This window comes from Aythya marila (assembly GCF_965140915.1).
Source record: "Aythya marila genome assembly, chromosome: 2".
NCBI classification, from domain to species: domain Eukaryota; kingdom Metazoa; phylum Chordata; class Aves; order Anseriformes; family Anatidae; genus Aythya; species Aythya marila.
This window is the reverse complement of record NC_139043.1, coordinates 5,941,394-5,964,641: the sequence shown is the minus strand read 5'-3', so window position 1 is coordinate 5,964,641 and position 23,248 is coordinate 5,941,394. Positions and strand designations below refer to the sequence as shown.

Sequence of the window (23,248 nt, the reverse complement as noted above, 5' to 3'; positions counted from 1 at the left end):
AAATATTCCAGTGTCAGATCACTTGTTGGTTGGGTTTTAGGTATGTTTTCTTTAGACTAAATTTTGCAGAGAATTCTCCAATTAAAAAAAACGTTATGTTATTTTTTTCTGAAATGTTCCAGTTGTTCAGTTTTTTCTCCTTAACTTGGTTTTAGGCCTCCAGGAAGCAAAGGGAAAAGTAATATTTCGCAACTTAGAGCTATTAACGAAACTAGAGAATGCTATAGCATGTGAGTGTTCCAGCAGTAGCATTTCAGAAACTTTAGTCATTTTGAAAAATCTTCTTTTTCTGAAGGATTGTAGCATCCAGTTTTGAGTTCATGAGAAGTAGATATCTGTGCCTATAAATATTTTTTTTGGGGGGGAATAGAACTACTCAAACTTTTAGGAAGGTTCTTGTCTGTGGATCAAATGGGGTTGGTCTCTTCTCACAGGTAACTAGTGATAGGACTAGAGGGAATGGCCTCAAGTTGTGCCAGGGAAGGTTCAGGTTGGAAATGAGGAGACATTTCTTCTCAGAAAGAGCAGTCAGGCATTGGGATGGGTTGCCCAGGGAGGTGGTGGAGTCACCGTCCCTGGGAGTGTTCAAGGAGAGATTGGACGTGGTGCTTGGGGACATGGCTCAGTGGTGACATTGGTGGTAGGGAGATGGTAGGACCAGATGATCTTGGATGTCTCTTCCAACCTTAATGATAGTAGGATTCTATGAAATGTGAAAAACACTGGTGTCATAACATCTTACATAACTGAAGTTTTTCCTAACTGTCTTGACAGTAAACCTTGGAGGGCTTCTACTACAAGCACTTCTGGAGTATTGGCCTAGAACACACATCAACCCAATGGATGAAGAAGAAAATGAAATAAATCATGGTTAGAATTTTTAATGCTTTCCTTTTTCAGGATTTACTCATATATTTTTGTCTGTTTCTTTAACAGATACAGCTTGATTTGCTATCTTACAGTTATGTCTATATGAATTATAGCATTTAATGCTGTTTACTGCTTTTAAAGTTATTTTTCACCAAAACATCATGAGTAGTTTATTCTCGTCTAAGTGTCAGCAAAAATATTAAGAATTCTAATCTTAAAACAGGAAAAAAAAAAAAGAGTAAGGTTCTGAAGTTACAGAAACATGATGCCTTGATGAAGAACAATTAGTGACAAAAGTAAGGCTCAACTTGGAAAAGGAAAAGAAGCAATCTAGATAATGAGAGCAAAGAGCAATAATTCAGTTATTCATTAGTCAGTACTCTTATATCTCCAATTTGCTTTTAGGCATTATGAGCAATATAAAATAAAAGAAATAGTTCTTGGAAAAAAAATCATTCAATGAATATTACAGTCATGGGGTAAGTCTATAAAAAAAAAAAAAAAGGAGTGGTCTTTTAGGTAATAATGTGAAGTCTAATCAGGCAAGTAAAATGCAAGATAGTGACTGAGTTTAGCAGAATGAGAGGGGCTGTGTAAGTCCTACGTTTGCGAATTATTTTGAAATATGTTCAACCCAGGTCAGAGTTGACTAGAAGTCTTTTCTTTGGCAATTAAGAAATTACTTTCTGTAGATAATGCAATTAAGAAAACTGTAAGATCAGCAATATCTTGCCATTTTGTAACAAAGATTATGCCAAGAGTTACCTACTCTCGTTTATTATATTCACCCATCCTAATATGTAATAGGATTTTTTTTGAGTTCTTTGCTTGATGATTTTTTGTCTTTCACTACATGTTGCTTGTAAGAATGCCGAGTATTTATTCCTCTCATGAGCCTAAGCCATTTAATTTCTATGTTGCTTGAATTCAACATAATGTTCAAATGCAGTAATTACATACTGAAATGCAATCAAGTTGATTTTTTTTCAAGTGGAAGGAATAAATCTAAATACTTCCATCTTGTGTTTCAAGACACCTGAATGACAAAAAAAACTCTGCTCTTCAGAAAATGAATAAATAATGCTTTTTTTTTTTTGAATCTTGTATGGATGTGAAATCAGGTTCTTCAGTGTTTGAAGACCATACTGCTAGAACTAGCTAAAAATTGAATTTAGAATACAGTAACTTCAAGGAAGTATGTGTTTGAACTTTACTACTACATTATTTTGACATTTGGCAAAACTAACATCTTTGCATTCTGTACTGTCAGCGTAGTCATCACTCTCTAGAGGTTGTTTAGATATACCTGCTGCATGTTGGAAATGGGGATTTTCTTGCTTTTTTACAAAGCTTGTGATTTTTGTTTCATTTATTAAATTCATTAACTGTAGGTGGAGAAGACATTTTCTGGTCTATGCATACCCAGTTTTGATGCCTAGTGCAGTCTTACTGTTGACTTTTTTTTTTTTTTCCAGCAGTGAATGGTGAGCAGGAGAACAGAGTCCAGAAAGGAAATGGATATTTTCAAGTGCCACCACATACACCAGTTATTTTTGGTGAGGCTGGAGGACGCACTTTGTTCAGGTATAGAGACTCAAAAGTGTAAATAAAGTGGCCAGACATTTCCTTTGTGCAAGCAGAAATGTTGTCAGAATATAATACTTGTATCCATTCTGTACTGGATGTTCAAGACATGCAAAATAGGCAGTTGTTAATGATACTTCTTGCATTGTTCTACCAACATATGTTGGTGGACATCAACAAGGTGTGGGGTGGGTTTTACAATGTTAGAAGTTGTATGGTAGTTGTAAGTTACATGGTGTTATGGCTTTGAGACATTTTTTTTAATGCACATTACAGTTATTCTTTTCCTAATGCTTAACTCTTTCATTCATAAAGCTTTCTTTTCTGTGTCCTAGGTTATTATGTCGGGATTCAGGTGGTGAAACTGAGTCTATGCTTCTTAATGAAACTGTGCCACAATGGGTAATTGACATCACTGTGGATGTAAGTATCCCATATATAGGTCTTGATTTTGTTGTTGTTGTTGATTTTGTTTGTTTGCTTTAAGGTCAACTATTAAATTTTTATCTGAACTCAATCTGAAGTGATATTTTATCTTATTTTTTTTCTCTGTTCTTTACATACTGCATTTTAAAATAAGTGGTCTCAAGGACTATATTCAAGATCGTCTGATACATGTTATTTTTTGATATATCCAGCTAAGATTTTTTGTTTGTGTCCTTTTGACAGAAATCTTAGAAAAGGAACTCACAGCACTGTGCATAGTTGGTATCCTTTTCAAGTGTGGAGCTCAGGAACAGAAAGTAGTTTTCACATTGCTACAATCTTTTCATACTATCTAATTTCATTTGAAATGAACAATAATTCATATTCAAAAGCTAGATATAGTACGTACATCATCTAAACTGGAGCATCTCAGGAGCATGAGTAATTTGGAAGTTGTCTGTGGTGGTTATGTTTAAGACTCTCTTGGGTTTTGATAATTAAGATCTGAATGTACTTTACATACCAGCTGGTAGAAAGAGGAGCCAATAATAGTTCATCCTAAATTTAACACTTCTCATATTGCTTTCTTCTAGAAAAATATGCCCAAATTCAATAAGATTCCATTCTACCTCCAGCCTCATTCATCTTCAGGGGCAAAAACTCTAAAAAAGTAAGTAATAATGCGTATTTGACTCTCAAAAGTGGAAAAATAAAAAATTGGAAGCTCAAAAAAAAGTTTGCTGTATAGAATCTTACTGTGGCTGATGAACTTGCAGAAAAATGTTTCCAGTCACTTAATCACCAATGCTCTGAAGCATTTAGTTGTATCAGAATATTTGTAAGAAAATAAGGGTTGTTCGGTTTCAATTAACAGTTACTTAAGTTTATGCTAAGAAGTCTCCAAAAACCAAACACTGTAATTTAACTTGGTGTCTTTTGTGGTATTTCATCGGAAAGCAGAGGAACATACTGACTGTTACAATGTCCAGAACCACAGTTTTATACTTAGTTATGTGTCCTCTTTGTAAGAGTGATGAATAATAGATTTTTAAAAGGAGATACAACACCTGACAGGGGATGTGAGGAAGTCTGTCCATCATATTAGCTGCAACTGGGGATTGTGTAGGTTAGAAATCAGTGCAGATCCTCAAATATGAAGTCAGTGTTGTGGACAGTATGCCTACTGTTTGTTTGCAATAATTCTGGGTATTTTTCATAAATATTCAGGTCCTCTTTAAGTCTTGTTGATTTCTATATATCAGAGACAATTTGTGAAAGAGCAGTTCCATAGGCTTTCAGTGCTTTGTGGAAAAAGTGCTGCTTGTTGCTTTGAAATTCCCTTTTGCTGTGTAGTAAGGAGAACAGCATAGTCTATTTTACCTCTTTTATTGTTCCATATCCTTTTTGTCATCTTCTTAATCCCTTCTCTATTGAAAGAATGAAGATTGTGTACAGTGCTCTTCATCTAAAGTTTGGTTTTAATTCAGTCTTTTGAATATCTTACGGCTTTTCTGAGTCCCTCTGGGCGAATCTTTGGAATCTTCAGCTGTTACGTCATGGTATTTTGGATGATCCTGATAAACTCTTCATATTGTAGTAGGTGTAACATTAAATTATCTTGTGTACTTGCATAGTTTGCTACGGGTAGGGTATTGTGCAAATAATAAATAGTTTACTCAAGTTTATTCTACCAACTTTTGTTTAATTTACATAGAGACCGACTGTCAGCAAGTGATATGCTTCAGGTGAGAAAAGTGATGGAACACGTCTATGAGAAAATCATAAACTTGGATAATGAGTCTCAGACAACTAGCTCTTCCAATAATGAAAAAGCAGGAGAACAAGAAAAAGAGGAGGACATTGCTGTGCTAGCAGAGGAGAAAATTGAACTTCTGTGCCAGGACCAGGTAAGTTACCCAAGCATTTTAGCCCGTGAATAAAAGCAGACTTTATAAGATTACTTACTCATACTGAACAATTGTACTTAACACTATTCCATAGGGTTCTTAAGTCTCATACTACAGTTCTCTGTGGTGTGTGTGTGTGTGTATATATATAATATTTATTTGAATAACACTTCAAACTTCATACTGAACAAATGAGTCCTCCTATTTGGACTTCTCTCTTCTAGACTTTTTTGCAGTCAGAATAGTCATGATAGTCATGAAGGACTATCCTCCATTGTACCTCTCTGCAGTACAAGTCAGGTTAAATAAATAAGTGATCATTTTTAGGACATTTATACCACTTCTGTAATTTTCCTAATTATACATTTCTAACAGTGTTTAAAATTTGTCCAGAATCACTGATTGCTTAGTAAGTGTAATAATAACTGGGGGGAAAAAATGCCACAAAGCTGCAGTTGCAGAAAGTGAGACCAAACTTTGCTGTTTCTGAGATGGGTTTACTTTTTCAGTGGTGTAGGAAGGCTGAATAGTGACTCTGGGCTCTGTGACTCTACTGTCAGCTGCTTGTTAGTAGGTTAAATATTGAAGAGGTGGTTGTTAATGAAATTGTTATGTTGGTAGAACCTTTCTATAATGCAAGAGGTTTACTCAGTAGTTGAAAAATCGGAGCCTTTGCATGGTTTATCTTTGATGCCATTCACCCATAGGAGTGTTTTGCCCAGCCAGAGTGTTTTATCCTTGAATTTCTGACAATGTAGTAGATTGTGGATTAAAACACAAATTGTGGAATAAAAGATGAATTCTTTCTATTCAGGTTTTGGATCCGAATATGGACCTTCGAACTGTAAAGCACTTCATTTGGAAGAGTGGCGGTGACCTGACGCTTCATTATCGCCAGAAATCAACGTGAGGGGAGTGGTGGACACAAATGGTTGCTCAATTACTTGACCATACTGTGCTGGTTCCAAGAGTAGTACTATAGAAGCCCACTGAACCCCTAAGGTAGATGAGACTTCTAATGACTCAGTATGGACGGAAAGTATACATTTAATTGAAGTGACTAATAGATCTGTAATATAGAGGAAAAAAGTCTATATGATTTAAACTAAAGTCTGTCCTAGTCTCAGCCAATGAGATGGGAAGTCCCTGAGTGGTTCGTATTGTGCGAGGTGTACAGAGAATGGATGATAATCCAGTGCAGACTTTGGCTTTCTCCTTTTTGCTTTTTTTTTTTTTTTCCATAACATTATATTTTCATCTGCTCATGCTTGGTATGAAACCATTTTGGCCATATTAGTAGCTGTGTTTGCAATGTAACTCAGAACTGCACACCAGGTATTTTAATACATTCCGTTCATAAAGTACCTACAGTGATCTCTCACAGGTTACTAAAACATTTCTATCACTTAAAGGCATTTGGAAAAGAAAAGGAACAGAAAATAGGTATTGCATACTTGAAAGAATTGGGCCATTTAATTGTAATTGAAGGGTTAACATTAGACTTGTGTTAATACTGTGGTTCAAGCATTGCTTTAGAGAGCTATTGACATGCAGAATAAGAACACTAGATAAATATTGTAGCAGGGTCAGTCCAATGATGCTGTGCATCATAATAGTGAACATGCTTTGCAGCAACCTAAAGAGATTTTTTTTTAAATATATATATATAAATAGTTCCTGCAATGTGTGTTTTAAGGACACAGTAGTCTAACTTTTGGTAACTTTGCTCCAAAACTATGTGACATTTTGTTAAAACTTCAGACCATTCTGAAAATAACTCCATGTGTTTTGATGTCAAACTTCAGAAAATTCACAGCAGATTTCATACTTGTGATATAAAAATACTTATTCTTTTTTTTTTCAAAAGTTTTATATGCAGTTCTTTTGTTGTAGATGTATGCAAATCTCTTTTTTTCACTGCTATTTCTGAAAATCTGTGGCTGTCGTAGACTCATAGTAGTCTTTTATAGAGTTTAACTTATTGGGGGGAGGGAGGGGAAGGCATTTCAGCTTTTGGTGGGAAAATGTGGGACTGTCCCAGAAAACCATTTGTAGCCAGGAGAAATTACAAATCCTCATAAAGAAATTATATAAAAATGACTTTCTGAAGCAGAAGCACAAGTGCCTTCCAAGGGCAGTTATAATATTTGAGTTTCTTCAGGAGACATATGCTCTTGCCTTTCCTGTGTCTTGCTATCAAGATTTAGGTTGAGGCCTAAAGAAAGTCCCAATAGATTATATTACTGGGATTATATTGGTTAAACAAAAAAAAATATTTTGCATTGTATTTTATTTGAAAAATAATCAAATCATTACCTTCTGCACTCTTAACCTTAGCTAAACAAGATCCTTGCTTAAACAAAAGATGTGGTTCAGAACTAAGCTAGCCTGTCTTTTATCCATCTTTTGAAAGAGTCAGTTTCAGTTTTTAAGGCCTAGTTCTATGTATGCTCAGTCCAACGCAGTTGTGCTATCTGCACATTTTTAGTGGTGGTTGTGAATTCAATGGTTAAACAGAACTGTAACTTTTATTGATGAATTGTCCTGACTTGTATTTATTAATAGCAAAGGTCTGTGCTTCCTTTCAAGACTTTTTTTCTTGTTGTCTTGCTGTCCCGTTGTATACATTGTAACTGCTCCCAATAATTCTGTTTGAAATCAGCCAAGGTTGTAACTTTTTTCCCCCTAACCATCCCAAAACTGCAGTTCATGAAAGATTGACAGAGGAGTCTGCAATGCCAGAAGGACAAATGATGTTTTCACAGTTGTATAGAATAAAAGGCTTTAGTTAAAACAGTCTAAAGTTGTTTTGTATATTGGATCACTTACAGAAATTTAGAGCTTGTACCATTGCTACTTAACCCTTGTACTACAGAGGACTTCAAAGTACTTTTAAGTTTCAAGTAATGGAATGGCTGAAGTAATTGCAGTGCCTTAATGAAATCCTTTAAAGATGATCTTGTAATGTGGGTGGATGTAAGAATTTAGCAGGCATGCAACCCTTCGTATTCAGGCTTTGAGATCCTGTTGAGGTGGAGAATGTGCAAGTAACACAGTTTGCATGGGCAGCGCTTCCTTTTGTACTACAAAAATAGGGTGTGCTAACACCAGTGTACCAAACAGAAAAGATTGCCCTACTACAAGTAGCTCTTGACACTGAGTTTTCTGGATGTAGGAAGGTTAGTGCTGTAAGAGACAAATGGGAAATCACAATTGGTTTGCTCGATGCTGCAAATGACAGTACACTGTACTCAAAGTGTTTGCTCTGGGCACTCTCAACTGGGCTCCTCTCAGAGGAAGCAGTAATTCAGTGACCAGATGTGTTCCCAGAAACTGCTAGCACCCATCTTGGACAGTGTCAACTAAGGATTTTTTTTTTTTTGCTACTCCCTTTTAATTTTCATCTCATTTTCTGAACTCTGCCTGTATGAGTTCTAAAGAGAAGAACGTGAGAGGCTCTGCGTAGCTATTCAGGAGTAATCTTGAGAGTTGCAGTCTGTTGGTGCATTATGAACAGAGAGAGATTCAGTTTGTCAGAATCATAGAAAAGGCCATTGATTTATAGAAGTTTCTATAATTTCCAAGCTCATACTGGAAGGGATTTTATAGATTATTTAGCAACATAATCTGTCCTGAGGAAGAACATTGAAATTTACTGTGGCAGGTGGCATTTTTTGTGGAGTAGTACTGAAAACAGGAGAACGTGATCCAGTAGTTGCAGCTGAAGCATGAATATCATTTTAGGAAGAGAACTACTTGAAGGATTTAGTGATAACTTTAGAAACACTGAAAAAGTAGTGCTCAAAATTAAGACCAGAAATGATGATGTAGTTCCTACCTCATGGCCAGAAATGGTGCAAAAGTGACTTAGGATTTGTTGGTTCAATTGTTTATAGTCAAACAGAGAGGGGTGACCCAGGGTAATTGCCCTTACAGCAGAACCAGTGCAAATGAGTGCTTCCTTAAGGTGAAAGCAAAGAGGAAGAATGTGTAGATGTCTATGCAATGCCCAGGAAATAACAGATTACCACAGTCAATTAAGTGCAATGAGTAGCTTGTACCTGCTCTCATGTAAGAACAGCCGAAGGCAATGGAGGTTAAAACATTTGCTCAGGAATGAGGAGAGATGTGGAATAGTAAGGGCTTGGAAAGAATTCTGAATTAAAGGCTGAGAAGTTCCCTCAGATGCTTTCCAGTTCTGTTGAAGAAATTGAGCAGTGCTGCAGGAGCACAGTGGGTGCTGAACAGCTGCTTACCCCCTTAATCAGTGAGTACTGTGATTAATCAGTTAGTACTGTAATCCTTGGTGCTACACCAAGTTAAATTCTAAACCCCTCAGCACTGCAAGTGCCTAATTCAAGTACATCAGTGTGTACAGGAGTGCTGGGATCTCCACTCAGGTCAACTCAGAGGAATTCAGTCAAGTGTGGCATCTTGAGTCAGATGCTTCTAAACGTATCCTAGCAGAAGAGTCATGTAGATTGAGTAGATGGACAAACCTCCTGTGAAAGTTTTAAGGGGAGAACTAAGTCATTGCTGTCAGAGTTTTGGTATTTCCACAATCCTTTTCAGTAGCTGTTCACCTTTGGGTCACTAAATACCTTAATTCCCAAATTTAGCTGGAATTAATTGTGTATCCATTTTGTTAAGAAAATTTGCAGATTTATCTCTAGGATGCTTGTTTTCAGATGGTGAGTTTTGAGTGTGAGGATCATTCCAGTACAGGGTTATGCTGCCTGAAGTTCCTATGCATCTATTTACTTCAGAAGGGAGGGGTTTGGTACTGCCCTTTGAAGTCAGCCACACTTGGAGCAAGGCTTGGTGAGATCACTCACACCTTTGAGTAGCTGTATCTGGGTGGAAGGAGGATCCTGTAGCTTCTTGAAGCACCCATCAGCTGCTTAACCACATCCAGGTGCTCTGGCTCACTCAGGTTGTGAGAGGCGGGGCTCAGTGGAGATGAAAACAAGAGCTTTACCTAATCCTGCTCTAACACTTGAGCTCCTGGTGGCCTCTTTGGATTTAGCATCTGCCAGACTCATGGCTTCAGGCTTGACTATTTAGGGAGCAAATCAGGTCTGGAGGCTTATCCTGTTGTCTGGGGCAATACCAAGCCCCAGCTGTGCTGCAGCCAAGCTCTAAAATTCATACAAGGTACATTAAGCTAATAACCCCCCTTTTTTCCGTTTTGCCTTCCACGTGGCTCTGCTGAGCTAATCCTTCTGTCTCTGAAAAGAACTACCACTCTCAGGTGTAATAGATGCCCCCAAATATACAGCTGCCATATATAATGGGAGCAGTAGCTGTTTGGGACAGCACCTGATTGATTGTAGGTTTTCTTTTTTTTTAAATACGCAACATAAAAGTAGACCAAGCCATGTTAACACTAGCTCTGTCTTCCATTCTACTTGTTCCAGATGGAGATTAAATACTTTTTTTTTTGCAAGTGGCCTCTCTTCACAGGCTTTGTGAGGTACTTTTCTTATAGCAGTGGAACATGGTACTGGACTTCCCCTGATACTCCCTTCCTAAAATCAGGAGCAGTGAATGTACAAGTGGCACATTGTCTGTGGCAGGTGGGGTGGCTGTCCTGGTGGCTGTGCTTGCAGCAGGAAGGAAAGGCAGCAGGCCTAGGGCTCCAGGACAATTGGATGCTGTCCCCTGTAGCACAAGATTTGGCACCAGCCTTGCTGGAGTTTCTCCTTTTTTTTTTAAGGTTATATTAAATTATTGAGCTCTTTCATTTCTGCACCCACAAGTAAAAGAATACTTCATTTCTCTTTATTTCAACAAGGAGATACAAAGCACTGAGCAGGTACTGTCCAGAGTTTGTCAAGGGAGAAGGAATTGGGTTGGAGGTTACTGTTCACCTAGTTTAGCTCTGTCATTTAAGTGCTCTCTATTACAAGCATCTAACACACTACTGCTGGAGGTTAACACTCTTCAGGATTTTCCAAACTGGCATATTAAACAATTATCCTTTAAATGTTATGAAAAAGGAATCAAGTCTTCAAAAACAGAAACCACCTCCCCACATCTAATTAACATGAAGCAGGCTAGACAAAGACTGCTGAAGCATTAAGCTGTTTATTCCTGTGACATTTGAAATTAATTTTGACATTTCCGGCTCTGAAACTTTGGCAGGCTGCTTATGGTACAGCATCACTTAAGTGTACTGCTACAAACTTAAAAACAGGGTTGATAAAGGCGTACTGCTAGAACCAGCCCTAAACAAACAATAACAAAAACTCAATAGATGTCCTAGCTGTCTCAGAAACGTACCATTAAATTATGTTTAGTGTTTGGCTGTTTACTCTTCTATCAGTCAACTAGGGAAAGAAAATAAATTTCATTTTAGCAGTACGTAAATAACAAACTTCTTTCCCAGACCATGCAGACTAAATTTCAAGTCCTTTAATTCTACTATCTGTACCTAGGGCTTAGGTATTTTTCTTTTAAGCAGGAAGAAGAGGCTGTTTTGACCATCCTGACCTATTTGATGGCAAAACAGTATTTAAGACTAACAAAGATTACAGAATATAAAGGACAAATTTTATCAAGTGTTATACTCATCTGAGACCCCTTGTGTTGCTACTTCATCTACACCGTTTTGTTGAAGCTGAGCTGTTGCAGGTAACCCCTTTTGACTGCAACTCCCCATCCTGCATGGTTACTAGATCTCAGATGAGTCAGACATGTTGCATCCTGAACTCTATAGGGTGCAGTGTAGGAACACACGAGAAGGGGAAGAAGGGAATTTGACACTGGCCTGCCAACTACATATACATTAGCTCACAGATTATACCTAATGTACCCGATTCCCTTAATTTACTGAGGATTCTCATCACATTAGGTGCACTAACTACTGATTAGGAATACCTTCACTCCGGATTTCAAATTCCATGACAAGTCATGGCCCTGCAGCGTATAAAAACACCATATTTTTCATTGTTCATTTCATATTTGCTGTTCACTATGTAACACACATTCAGAAGCTACTCAAAAGCAAGTTTAAACAAAATAAAGCTACAAAAAAGCTTAGTGTTGCTACACCATGTTCTATTCCAGTGTCTTAATGATTTGTATGAAAATAGTAACTAGATAAATAGAAAAGCAGAAGAAAAGCTATTCCTTTGTCACTACAAAAACCAAGACGTATTCAGCTCTACTGAAGACTCTGGTCTCCAAATGGTTTTTGCGCTAGTTTTGCCTTTCATTTGATTTTGGACAGCATTTCAAAGGAGTTTGAACACAGATCATCTATTAAACAATGATTAGAGAAGACAATAGAATACGTATGTCTGAATATGATTTTCTGGTTTTTATGCTATTGTCTACGCTAACAAAATAGAACAGCTGTAATTCTTTCAAGATCAGAAAAATACTCCAAGCTGTAGGATTACAGCATATGGCCATCTGTAAACAAAAGAAGCATCCATTTCACTCATGACCTTGTGCAGCTTCCTCCTCTTTCTGTTCACATGTTTCTTCATCATCAGGTTTTGTCAGAGTAGTGGATAATGAGCTCTCAAAACTGTTTAAGAGTACTGTTTCTTGGTTACTGGAATCAGTTCCTAGTGTTGTTTTTGAAGAAATTTCATTAGGAAGCGTAAAAGAAGGCAAAGAGGAAGCTGTAGGCAGTAGGTGGTCCAACTCAGGCTGCTTGGCTGAGGCTTCAGAATACATCATCAAATCTTCAGGGTTTGGAGTTGTGGCATTCTCTGGAAAATGAAAAAATAGTTAAACAAAAACAAATGAACACCAAAACCTGTCCAGCTAACATAAAACAATGCCTCTGGTTACCACATATCTAGAGCATCACCTTGAGTGAGATACCTCTTACAGGAACATGACACAGATTCACAGCTGCCAAACACATGACCTGTTTTTACTCAGTTCTGCAAAAATCCAGAAAATCTGATGATGCAGTAAATTTTAAGAGATATTTAGCCATCTGGCCTACTGCATGCTTATGCATGAAAGAGCATCCGTAATATGAAATTGTTTTGTTTTAGATGGAGAAGTCATTATTAAGACTGCCTCTTTTTCTACTTTTAGAATTGTGAATACAAGCCTGTGGTACAAAGACTTATTTACACAGAATTTAGAAATACCAACTTTTAAGATCAGGTTAATTTGGATCATCACTGTTTTAAAATTAATGAGAGATGTTCTACAACTTTATAAAAAAAAAAAAAAAAAAAAAAAAAAAAAGCCTGTTACTTTTTGCCCACTTCTGTATCTGATTTCTGCTGCTATAATCATCTCATTTTAGCCAAATCTCTTTTCTCATTTTTCTTAAAAACAGCTTAATTCCCAAGATCATAATACAGTTGATCAGGCATGAGTAGCTGCCATTCTAGAGATTAGGTCAGAGGCCTGGAAGTCTTGAACGCACTTACCAAAATAAGCAGAAGGTTCACTGTTTGACATAAACTTTTCAGTGCCTACTAACGTGTCTACTGTTGGCATGGTGAAGGAGGCAGATGAAGACACATTGGACACTTTTGTTAAGTCAGGGAGTTCAGGAAGTGAAATACCAGACATGTCAAGAAATCCTGAAAAAAGGAAGTGTTCCAGTACCGTTTTAGATTAAACGCACAATTCCAGATTCAAAAAGATATGTTACGTGCAGATTGAAATCGTTTAACTCTGTATTATTTATTAGATAAACACTAATGAATTTAACCTATCAAGTCAGTGGAACAACTTTTACAGAATCTTAACCTTGGTAAAGCTCACAGTATCAAAATTACACAACTCTGAAACCCTATGAAGTCAAAAAAACTTTACGGAAAACATCGATGCTCGTACTTCTGCATTTAAGTCTCAAACTTCTTTAAGACCTTACTTAAATGCCATCTAAAGAATTTCAGGGGACTCGGGTAAGGGGGAAGGCATGCTGGAAAAAGCACACAAGAAAACATACCTGGATCCATAACTCTCTGGAGAGGAGGGGGAGAAGAAAGTGAGCTTTCTGGCAAATACCCACTCATTTCTTGCCCTGTGGAATGATCTAAGTTCATAACTATTTCAGAGGCGTCACTTTGAGAAGTAGGTGCCAACAACGGAGTCTGGAATGACATAATAAAAAGGAAAAGCATCTTTTTATGCTGCATGTTTCACCTGAAATCAACTTTCCTATGACAGTGTTCTGCCTCTGTCTCCAAGTACATCAATTCAGATAACTTGATCCTGAACCCAGTCATCACACTGCTGTTTAGGACTGGTTCCAATGTACCCTTTCCAAGACAGTGTGTTCTTAGAAGAGCAGTTGATGCTTAATTCTTGAAGGTGCATTTTATTTCCGACTGAGAAGGGAATTCTACTGTGGTTCTCACTGATTGACACAGGTGTTGTATGCATGTCATCAAAACAGCAAGTATCTGTCAAAAACGTATTTCAGCCAATGCTGATGAAAAACTATGGAATATCTGTAATTGCATCCAAATACCCAACTACAATAAAGAATATGGAGGGAAAACCAGAGGGAATTTTGAGGAAATAAACAGTAAAGCTTGGCAAAAGGAATTTAAATCTATCTTTCACGCTATCCTTCCTGTCATCTGCTTGGCATTACTTTCCCTTCACCTAAGTCCATTTCATTAAAGCAAAACTGTGTGCTGTACTCAAATATACTGTGTTATGAATATTAGAACAAGCTGAAGTCTTTGAAATTCCAGAGGACATGCCATAGACACAATCTCATTTCTTACATACCTCTGTGTAACCATTAGTAGATGGTGTAGGAGTTGCAGTTTCTGGTAAGGGTGAAGGTGGTTTGCTTTCTGGCTTTTTCTTTGATAAAGACTGCGTTGGAATTCTGTGCAAATAGCCATAACCAATACCACATCCTAAACTGTGCAAGGAAAGCAAAACAAGATTTAAGAAAAGGTGTTCTTAACAAAGCTAGGAAGTGTTTTGAGTTCTGACTCTAAAGCAAAAAGAGTTTGAGTCCTTAAACTATAGCAAGAAATACCTACCTGCAAAAATAATTTCAGTTACTTACAGTACACAAGGTCTGCAACTGGTATTTAACAGATATGTAGCTCAGCTTTTGATTACCTATTTTCTATATCTTTACAAAATATGTAATCTGACCTGATTTGGATTTTGTTCTTGATTTACTGAATGCTTGACTGCAAGAATGCAGTTAGTAAATCCGCTATCAGGGAAGTGAACACAGCTTTTGCCATCAGTGTCAACTCAAACAGGGTTAGATCCAGAACACGCCTAATTATTAGTTCTCTTTTTTTTTTTTTAATGGAAGAATGAACATTTTTCTGTGGCAAATATAAGGAAATAAGGCTTAAGTTGAAAACAACAAGCTGTAATCGATATTTTTAACAGGAGCTCAATTAAAGCGAGTGTGTAACCTGTCATCAGCCAGTGACAGTCTGGAGATCAGTACCTTCCTTCTCCACCCCAAGCTCCATTGGGAGTCACAACTACCTCTCGAATGGAGTCTGCTTCAGTGTTATAAACCATCAGCTTCAGCGGCTTTCCCTCATGGGATTCAATCAGTGAGAAGAAGTCCTCTGACTACGAAGAAAATAATAGTAGTTATTAAACCCAAATGTGTAAGATGAGGAACTGGACGCAAATTAGCATTTCAGGCATTTAATTCAACATGAGATAGTAAAAACCCAAAGACAGACTAAAATTCACTAATGTTGTTTGATCTTTAGGGGCATCATTTTGTAATAGTGAGGTTTTTTTTAAATAGTAAAAAAAAAAGGTACCTCAGCCTTTAAGCATCTCCTAAACATCAGCCTCACAAAATCCCCTAATACTCTCCCCCATACATTTGATGTGTAAGCAGTTACAGATAGAAGAGAAACCCTACAACATAAACATGGCAGGCATGAAAACAATCACTGCTTGAAGGAACATGCACCCTACCTCCTGTAGAATCTGATCAGATCCAACAATGTAGTCAGTGTATGGCTGCAATCCAGCTACAGCTGCAGGAGATGCAGGTTCAACATCCTGTGAAAGAATGACATGTCATCTGTGCTCACAGCAGAATAAGTTACCCAGAGATCAAAATGGAAAGCTAACTCCAAGAACAGCAGAAGGAAAGAGCATTTTGTTTATGGGACAAAAAAAAAAAAATAATCTTGAAGTTTACATACAGGTCTTGTAGGATATGCTGAATAAAAAAAGACCAAGAAACTACCAATTCAAAATTCAATACTTCAAAGATGTTGAGATGCATTTTTTTTTTTTAAACAAACAGAAACATAACAAAATGGTCAGTCTTACCTGAGCTGTTCTACACTTCCATCTGTCCCTCTTAATTTAAAGTCTGGTGGGTTTTTTTTGGTACTTTCTATATATGAAAATTACTTTGATGAAATTGAGCCAGCAGAAGCACCAACTGAACCAAAATCCTTTTTTGCTTTTGCCACTGATTCAACATAAGACACAAAACAGCCTTCTCCCCATCATACATTCAGTGTGGTCTGATTGGAATGTAGTTAATTTTCTTCATAGCAGTACTAACAGTTACCAATGTGTCCCTGTTCAAATGGCTCAGATGAGCTTTCAAGACCATGTTCACTTCTTGTGCGTTCAGCATTGCACTTCTGTACTCAAACTACTCTTAAATAACTTCAAAACAAAGTTGCATGAGCAGTAACTAACAAGCCACCAACAGAGTTCACTGTACTCAGCATGAAGATGCAGGTGAAATTCTTATGCTTTATCTATAAATCCTTATGAAAACATTCCTAGAACATCTCAGAGCATGAACTACCACTTTTTTCAAATACTAAGTGGCACATTTCATGTGGCAGAAAATGAAAAACCTTATTAAAAAGTTTCAGGTTTGAATAGTAAGAAACCTTTTCAATGTTTGTGCTTCATGCAGAACAGTCCCAACAACAACACTATATTGGTATCTTGCAGGAAGTTTTCAAATGGCAATTTACATTCTGTTCTTAGCTTGTTAGACAACTTGTTGGACAAAGAACTGTGTCTCACCAAAACATGCCACACGTGTTCATTGGCTCCCTGGAAACTGCAGAACCTCACGCTGGCTCCAAGAAGACCTTGTCCTCCCCACATGTTACTGGGGACCACCTCCACCTCTCTTATTTTCATTGTTTTGATATTATACACCTCCAGCTTCACCGCTTTTTCAACATTTGCCTTCAGCAGATCCTTCAACATATTGTTTTCTTTATTCTGTAGAGCACAGAGAGAGATAAATGCTTAACATTTCTAATTGCACCCGTAACACAGACATCACACTTGTGGCAGAATTTGAATACTAAGAACCAAAACAGTCATTAGACTCTACATTTTAAGATCAGAACCAGCAGTTCAATTTTCTAATAATAGAAAGATGTCAGTACTGTCAGCTCATGTTCCTCTATGAAAGTAATTACAACTACTCAGTTTCATCGCTTACTTTCCTTTTCTTCCTAACTGCTGCTGAGTAACATAGGAATATTAAATCTTAACGATGCAATCAAAACAATAAGCAACAACACTTCATGCCTGATCCCAGTCTTTACTCCATAACCCTTCAAAAAAATCACTGCAAATTGGCTGTGGAAGGACAGACTCTTTGGGAGCATCTTAGCAAACTACAATTATTTCTGTAATGTCATCAGATTGACTGATCTTCCATCAAAATCTGCCATTATACTGAGCATGTCCAGAAAAATAGCTGCACAAATACACAATGAATTCAGCTTCCATGTAGCCAGGATGAAGCACAAAGCCAGAGCTGTGAGCCTTATTAACCAAAACAATACATTCAAGTTTACTCAACTCTTCTTTGGCAACGCACCATAGAGAACTGCATTACCAGCCTTAAAGTATGAGCTAACTGGCCACGTGGCGGTTTTCTTCCCGTTAATGATTCTTTTTCATATTTTATCAAATCTTGAAACAGGTTTGCTTAAACAAATGTTCAGCTCTTACCATTGACTCACTAGTTCAATAATCACCTTGTGGCAGAAAATACGCATGAATGAGTAATATCATAAAGATAGTGTTAATCTGTTAAGAAGTTAAGGTGACTAAAGGCTCTTTCATCAAATTCGTATCCAAGCAGAGAAAAGACTTAAAACACTACCATGTTTTACTTTGCCTTTTTAATACCGTATCCATGTCCAATACAACATGCTTTCTCTATTCTGACAGCTTTGGCTTCTACCTTTCATCATTACAATAGCCATGCTTTATACAGGAAAGAAAAAGAAAAAAAAAAAAAAAAAGAGAAAATACTTACAAGCCTAGTGTGTCCTATTGCAATGATGAAATCAAAGAAAGGTTCCAGTCCTCCTTGTTGAGCTGGGGAGTTTTCCTGAACCTGCAAAGCATACAGGTTTTTTTTTATTACTATACATGGCTCTGTGGTTACATTAAGTGACACAGTGTTAATCTTTACACTTGATTCAATATTTACTTTTGACGGAACCAGAAAAGAGATACCAAGTGACAGACCTTGGGAAGCAGTCCACGATTGTGAATTTATTTTTTACAGAACTAAGAACAACAGGTGGCCGAATTAAGCTGCCAAATATAGGGTTTGAACACCACATAAGAAACAAGCATTGCGATGCAGAGTGCAAAGCATGGAGTAACTAGTCCTGAAGACTCTGGAGAACGGCTTAGTTTTCCAAGTGCTGCTTGGGGATTTTCTTCCATGCTACTAATTACCTGAGCTCTTTGAGAGTCCCTCAAGAGTAAAAAGTACGGCTTTTTACATAAACACAACTTCCCACAACTTACTGTACATTAGAATAGGAACATTTAGAAGAGCATGCTACAAATGCATGGCTAACAACTTGATATATGCAGAGTATATCCTCTTAGAAACATAGCAGCAAAGCAACTTAATGCTAAGGGAACCACTGCAAACATCCTAACACTGCTTTACTGTTCGTGAATGCCACAATACAGCCTGTAACCTGCAACATACTTGAGTCCTGAAAGCCATACCATGCTTTCAGTGGCTAAGTTACAACCCACACATCATCTAAACCAAGAAGTTCAGAAGTTTCAAGTACAAAGGCACAACTGCTACATTTTGTAATTGGTCTCATGCTATATCGGAAACCTTTTCGCTATTCAATAAATAAATCTGAATCTGTATTGGGACTACTCTCATGGCTGTCTATGTGGATTAATACATATATTAGCATAGTTCAGCAGAAACTTTAAAAGTGAAAATTCATGCTTTATTGTCAAACAGTCAAGACAAGCGATAATAACCATAATGGGTGAAGGAAGCATCAACTTTCACCACAACCATAAAGCGCATCAGTAGCAAACTGCCACATTACACTGAACCAAGCTACGTTAAAAAGCTAGGTTAAAAAAAAAAAAAAAATCTGTCTACACTCCAATAACATGCAAGAAGACTTACAATAAAACCATCATATACCAGGGATTAAAATGTACAGAAGAAGAAGGTGAAAGTTATTACAGAGCTCACAACACCTGCCCAGATGTCTGAGAGCCATACAGATTATTGTATGGAGATGAAAGTTGCAAAAAAAGCCTGCAGTAGATTTCAAAACTAAATGACACCCTGGCAAAATTTACATGAAATTCAAAAAAGGAGGGGAGAGGGGGGGATAAAAAACAGACTGCCTCCTGCACACCATAGGTCACAAAATCCAACAATCATCACTCAGTCAACAGACAACTAAGCAGTTATTGTGGACTTAACAGAAAAGGGGGAACATTTTATGACCGATAGTCTTTTCTGACAGAATTAAGTCAGTGAAGGAGGCTGACAAAAGCAGACGAAGCGAGCATACCTGTGCCCCAAACACATCTTTACAACGCCGGGAAGCACAAACTAGTGATGGAGCGGGAAGCAGCACGTTTGGGGAAGAAAACCAGCAGCTAAATGCAAGCACGGCTTATTCTGGCTTATTTAACAGCTTTTAACAACACGGCAGAGGGAGAGGCTACGGCAAACGAGCCGCCACACGGGCGGCCTGCGAGGAGCGGCCCCGGGTGCAGGGAACCCGGCAGGGAGTGAAGGAACGGTGCCAGTGAAGGAGCCCCGGAGCCTGACAAGAAGTTTTGGGGCTCTCCGGTGGAAGCCACCGGGCTGGGAGACCCCAGGACCTGCCGGCAGCCGCCGCTCCTCCCCTGCTGCCGTGGCAGCCGCCGACACGTCGCTCCCTCCCGGCCATCCCCCCTCATCCCCTCGGCGGCCGCCGCCTCCTCCTCACCCCGTGGACGTGGAAGCCCTCGGCGCCGCCGTCGGGGACCTCGGAGCTCGAGCCCAGCCCCATGCCCACCAGGACGGGCGGCGGCTCAAGAGTTGTCGGCGGGGAGCATCGCCCGGCCCCGCGGAGGCCTCGGCGAGCGGGCGGCGGGGAGAGGCGGGCGGGCGGGCGGTGTGAGGCGGGGCCGCCCCGCGCTGCGCCAGCGCCGCCGCTTCCCGCCCGGCCGCCATTTTGTTGGGGGCGGGCAGCGCCATGACGGGGCTGGGCTGGGGCTCCCCGCCGCTGAGGGAGGCGCCCCCTGAGGGAAGGAGGGAAGGCAGGGATGGATTTTTTTTTTATTATTATTTATTTATTTTATTTTTTCTTTACGTACACTCGTAAAGCTCAGGGAAATAAACGAATAGTTGTCTGTTCTTCTCATTTTGACTGCCTTTTAAAAATTATACTCCACACAATCACAGAATCATTAGGGTTGGAAAAGCCCTCCAAGATCATCTCGTCCAACCATCCCCCTACCACCAGTCACCCCTAAGCCATGTCCCCAAGCACCACATCCAACCTCTCCTTGAACACCCCCAGGGATGGTGACACCACCACCTCCCTGGGCAACCCGTCCCAATGCCTGACTGCTCTTTCTGAGAAGAAATGTTACGGTCCATAATGACATGATTATTTTTCAAAGAATCACAAAATGGTTTGGGTTGGAAAGGACCTTAAAAATCATCTAATTCTAACCCCCTGCCATGGGCAGGGATCCTTCCCACCAGCCCAGGCTGCCCAAAGCCCCATCCAGCCTGGCCTTGAACATTTCCATGGATGGGACATCCACAGCTTCACTGGGAAGCCTGTGACAGGACCTCACTACCCTCTGAGTAAAGAATTTCCTCTTTATATCTAACTAAATATAAATCTCCCCCCTTCCAGTTTAAAACCATTATCCCTTCTTCTTTCACTACACTGATAATGTATTTTACCAACACACTTAGCATATTTCAAAAGAGAAAGTGTTTCTGTGCCTTTTCTACCTGTAGGCATATATTATCTATTATGCTCAAGAAATGTATTTCCACTAGCTGAGCCAATTTGCAGACTTGGAACTGAAGAAGCAAATCAATGATCCAGTGTTGCTGATTTTCAAGGCCTGTGGAGCCTTGTGTTTAGGTAATTATTAAGAAGTGGTGATATTTCCGTTCCCCTTGAAATTTCATCTGTTCCACTCTGCTTTACTAAGGATGAATTCTTCTGATTCTGCCTTTTAGTCTTAATCTTCAATAATAGAAGAGTTCTGAAAGTTTTCAGAGTAATAGTAGTTATTTGAAGCAATACTATATTAATATAGTTAAATTGCCAGCTATATTTCATCCATGGGTACTTTCATTTTGGTATAAAAACATCCATTTTAGTTAAACTAATTGGTACTTACTACTTGAACCTCTGAGATGTCATTTTTCCAAATGATCCATCCACATAATTCCTGTGGTTCCAGTGCGATGCACAAAGACAGAGTAATAAAAAAGCTGTTTCCTCTATCCTTTGCCTTTTCTTCCAAGTGAAGGTCTTAAATTCCCTGTCACTTCAATAACTATTTACACTCAAAAGCCATACGTACTGGCTCATCTTGACCAGGATATTCTTAGGAGCCTTTTTTAAGTCACTTTTCCCTGTGTAATTTCCAACGTGGGATTGCAGATCTGTGCATTATATATACTGAGTGTGTGGTAGAAGTGCATGCAAATATTTAGAAATAATAAATTTGTCTTAAACATTTTTCTGTGTTTCCTGCTACACATATTTGGGAACCTTATTACACAACTATATCTTTTCTTAAATTTTCTTCAAAATGTCTTTTATAACAGATGGGCCAATGAAACACTGTGGAGTTATCACATAATTGTATTTCTACAAATAATAGAAATCAATCTTTCTTCAAACATGCCAAAAATGGATGCCAGAGTCTGTAGCACACCTACTAACCAACCATAATAAAAAATAAGTCTAGTGGGTACCTGAGTGTTACATTCTTTGGAAGGGTCAACATGTCTTTGATAAAGGAATGTATTGTCTGGCAAATCTACTGGATTTCCCAAAGGGGTTAACAAACATACAGGAAGGAGTGATCTGGCTGTTTAGATTTCCAAAAGTCCCCTATAAATGCCTTATCAAGGGCTTTTAAGGAAACTAAGCAACCATACCATAAAGTATCTAAACAGAAGATAGAAGTAAATGATCACTGCTTGGAAAGATCATCCATGAGGTAATGCAAGAACTAGACCCTACTTTCCTTCATATTCTCCAAAGTTTGGAAAAAGGGAATAGCAGGAAATGACAAATTATACTGATATCATGGAATTATTGAGAACAGTAAAAATAAGGAACAAATCTAGAATTACAGAAAGATCTTAAACTATAGGCAATATCGACTATGTAGGAAATAAAATCCCAGGTATAATTAAGTGTAGATAAAGATAAAATCATCCATATGGTGGAAAATCCTGACCAATTTGATGTATGAAATGGTGGCCTCTGAGCTGTTCAACAACAGCCTGAATTGAGACCTTGAGTTTACGAAGTGTCATTTCAGAAATCAGAAATAACAAAAAAGCAAATCCACTGAGAACTATATAGAAAACAATAGAGAATAATAAAGAGGACATTGTTGAATTACTATATGAAGTCATAGTTTTCCTGCATCTTGTCTTCGCACTTAAAAAAACATGTAGAAATGGGAAAGATTGAAAATGGGCTTTAAGAATGATTAAAGGTATCACTAGTTGCTCATAGGTATTATTATGATAGGTAAACCAGGGCTTCTTCATTCGGATGAGAAACAATTGAAGAAAGGATGTACTACAAAGTACAATTTGCAGTACAGAGAGCATAGTCAGGAGATGAGTGTTTGCTCTCTTTCAGTTTAATAACAAGGGAACTGTTGAAACAGTGAGGGCACAGGTTCAAAGCAAGCAAAAGGATGTGATTTTTCATGTAACACCTAACTGAGTTCTTCAGCTTCCTAACCCAGAAGGCCGTAATGCCAAGAGTTTATTTGGACCCAAGTAAGCACTTGGCAAATTCACTGTAGAAAAATAAAGGGAGGGCCAATAAGTACACAGAAACCACTACAGCAAAGGATATTTTCTGAGCTGAAACCATCTGAAGGCTGGGAGAGCATTTGAGGGAAGTATCATTTGTACTTGTCCCAGGCATATTGTTTGTTCACCACGTGCTTTAGAGTTGCTGTTGCAGGCTGGGAGCAGGCTAGAT

General features: G+C 38.4%; 2 protein-coding genes across 3 annotated transcripts in view; one reads left to right on the top strand and one right to left on the bottom strand.

Annotated features, from left to right (window-relative positions):
- The window catches only part of WDR48 (WD repeat domain 48), a 29,475-nt gene extending 18,772 nt beyond the window's left edge, over positions 1-10,703 (top strand). For both annotated transcript variants that reach the window (XM_082754531.1, XM_082754530.1), the window contains exons 14-19: positions 775-870; positions 2,346-2,454; positions 2,790-2,877; positions 3,474-3,550; positions 4,595-4,787; positions 5,602-10,703. In XM_082754531.1, coding sequence (XP_082610657.1) covers positions 775-870; positions 2,346-2,454; positions 2,790-2,877; positions 3,474-3,550; positions 4,595-4,787; positions 5,602-5,697 — 659 coding nt within the window. In that variant the 3' untranslated portion in view covers positions 5,698-10,703. The remainder of the gene's footprint in view (positions 1-774; positions 871-2,345; positions 2,455-2,789; positions 2,878-3,473; positions 3,551-4,594; positions 4,788-5,601) is intronic.
- Positions 10,704-10,855: 152 nt separating this feature from the next.
- On the bottom strand, positions 10,856-20,196 carry GORASP1 (golgi reassembly stacking protein 1). The gene is made up of 9 exons (XM_082754532.1): positions 19,991-20,196; positions 18,031-18,111; positions 16,773-16,976; positions 15,690-15,776; positions 15,199-15,329; positions 14,508-14,646; positions 13,717-13,861; positions 13,190-13,345; positions 10,856-12,508 (listed from the first exon to the last, which is right to left on the bottom strand). The coding sequence occupies exons 1-9, from the start codon at positions 20,051-20,053 to the stop codon at positions 12,228-12,230; spliced, it is 1,287 nt and encodes a 428-aa protein (XP_082610658.1). The 5' UTR covers positions 20,054-20,196; the 3' UTR covers positions 10,856-12,227.
- Positions 20,197-23,248: the final 3,052 nt, after the last annotated feature.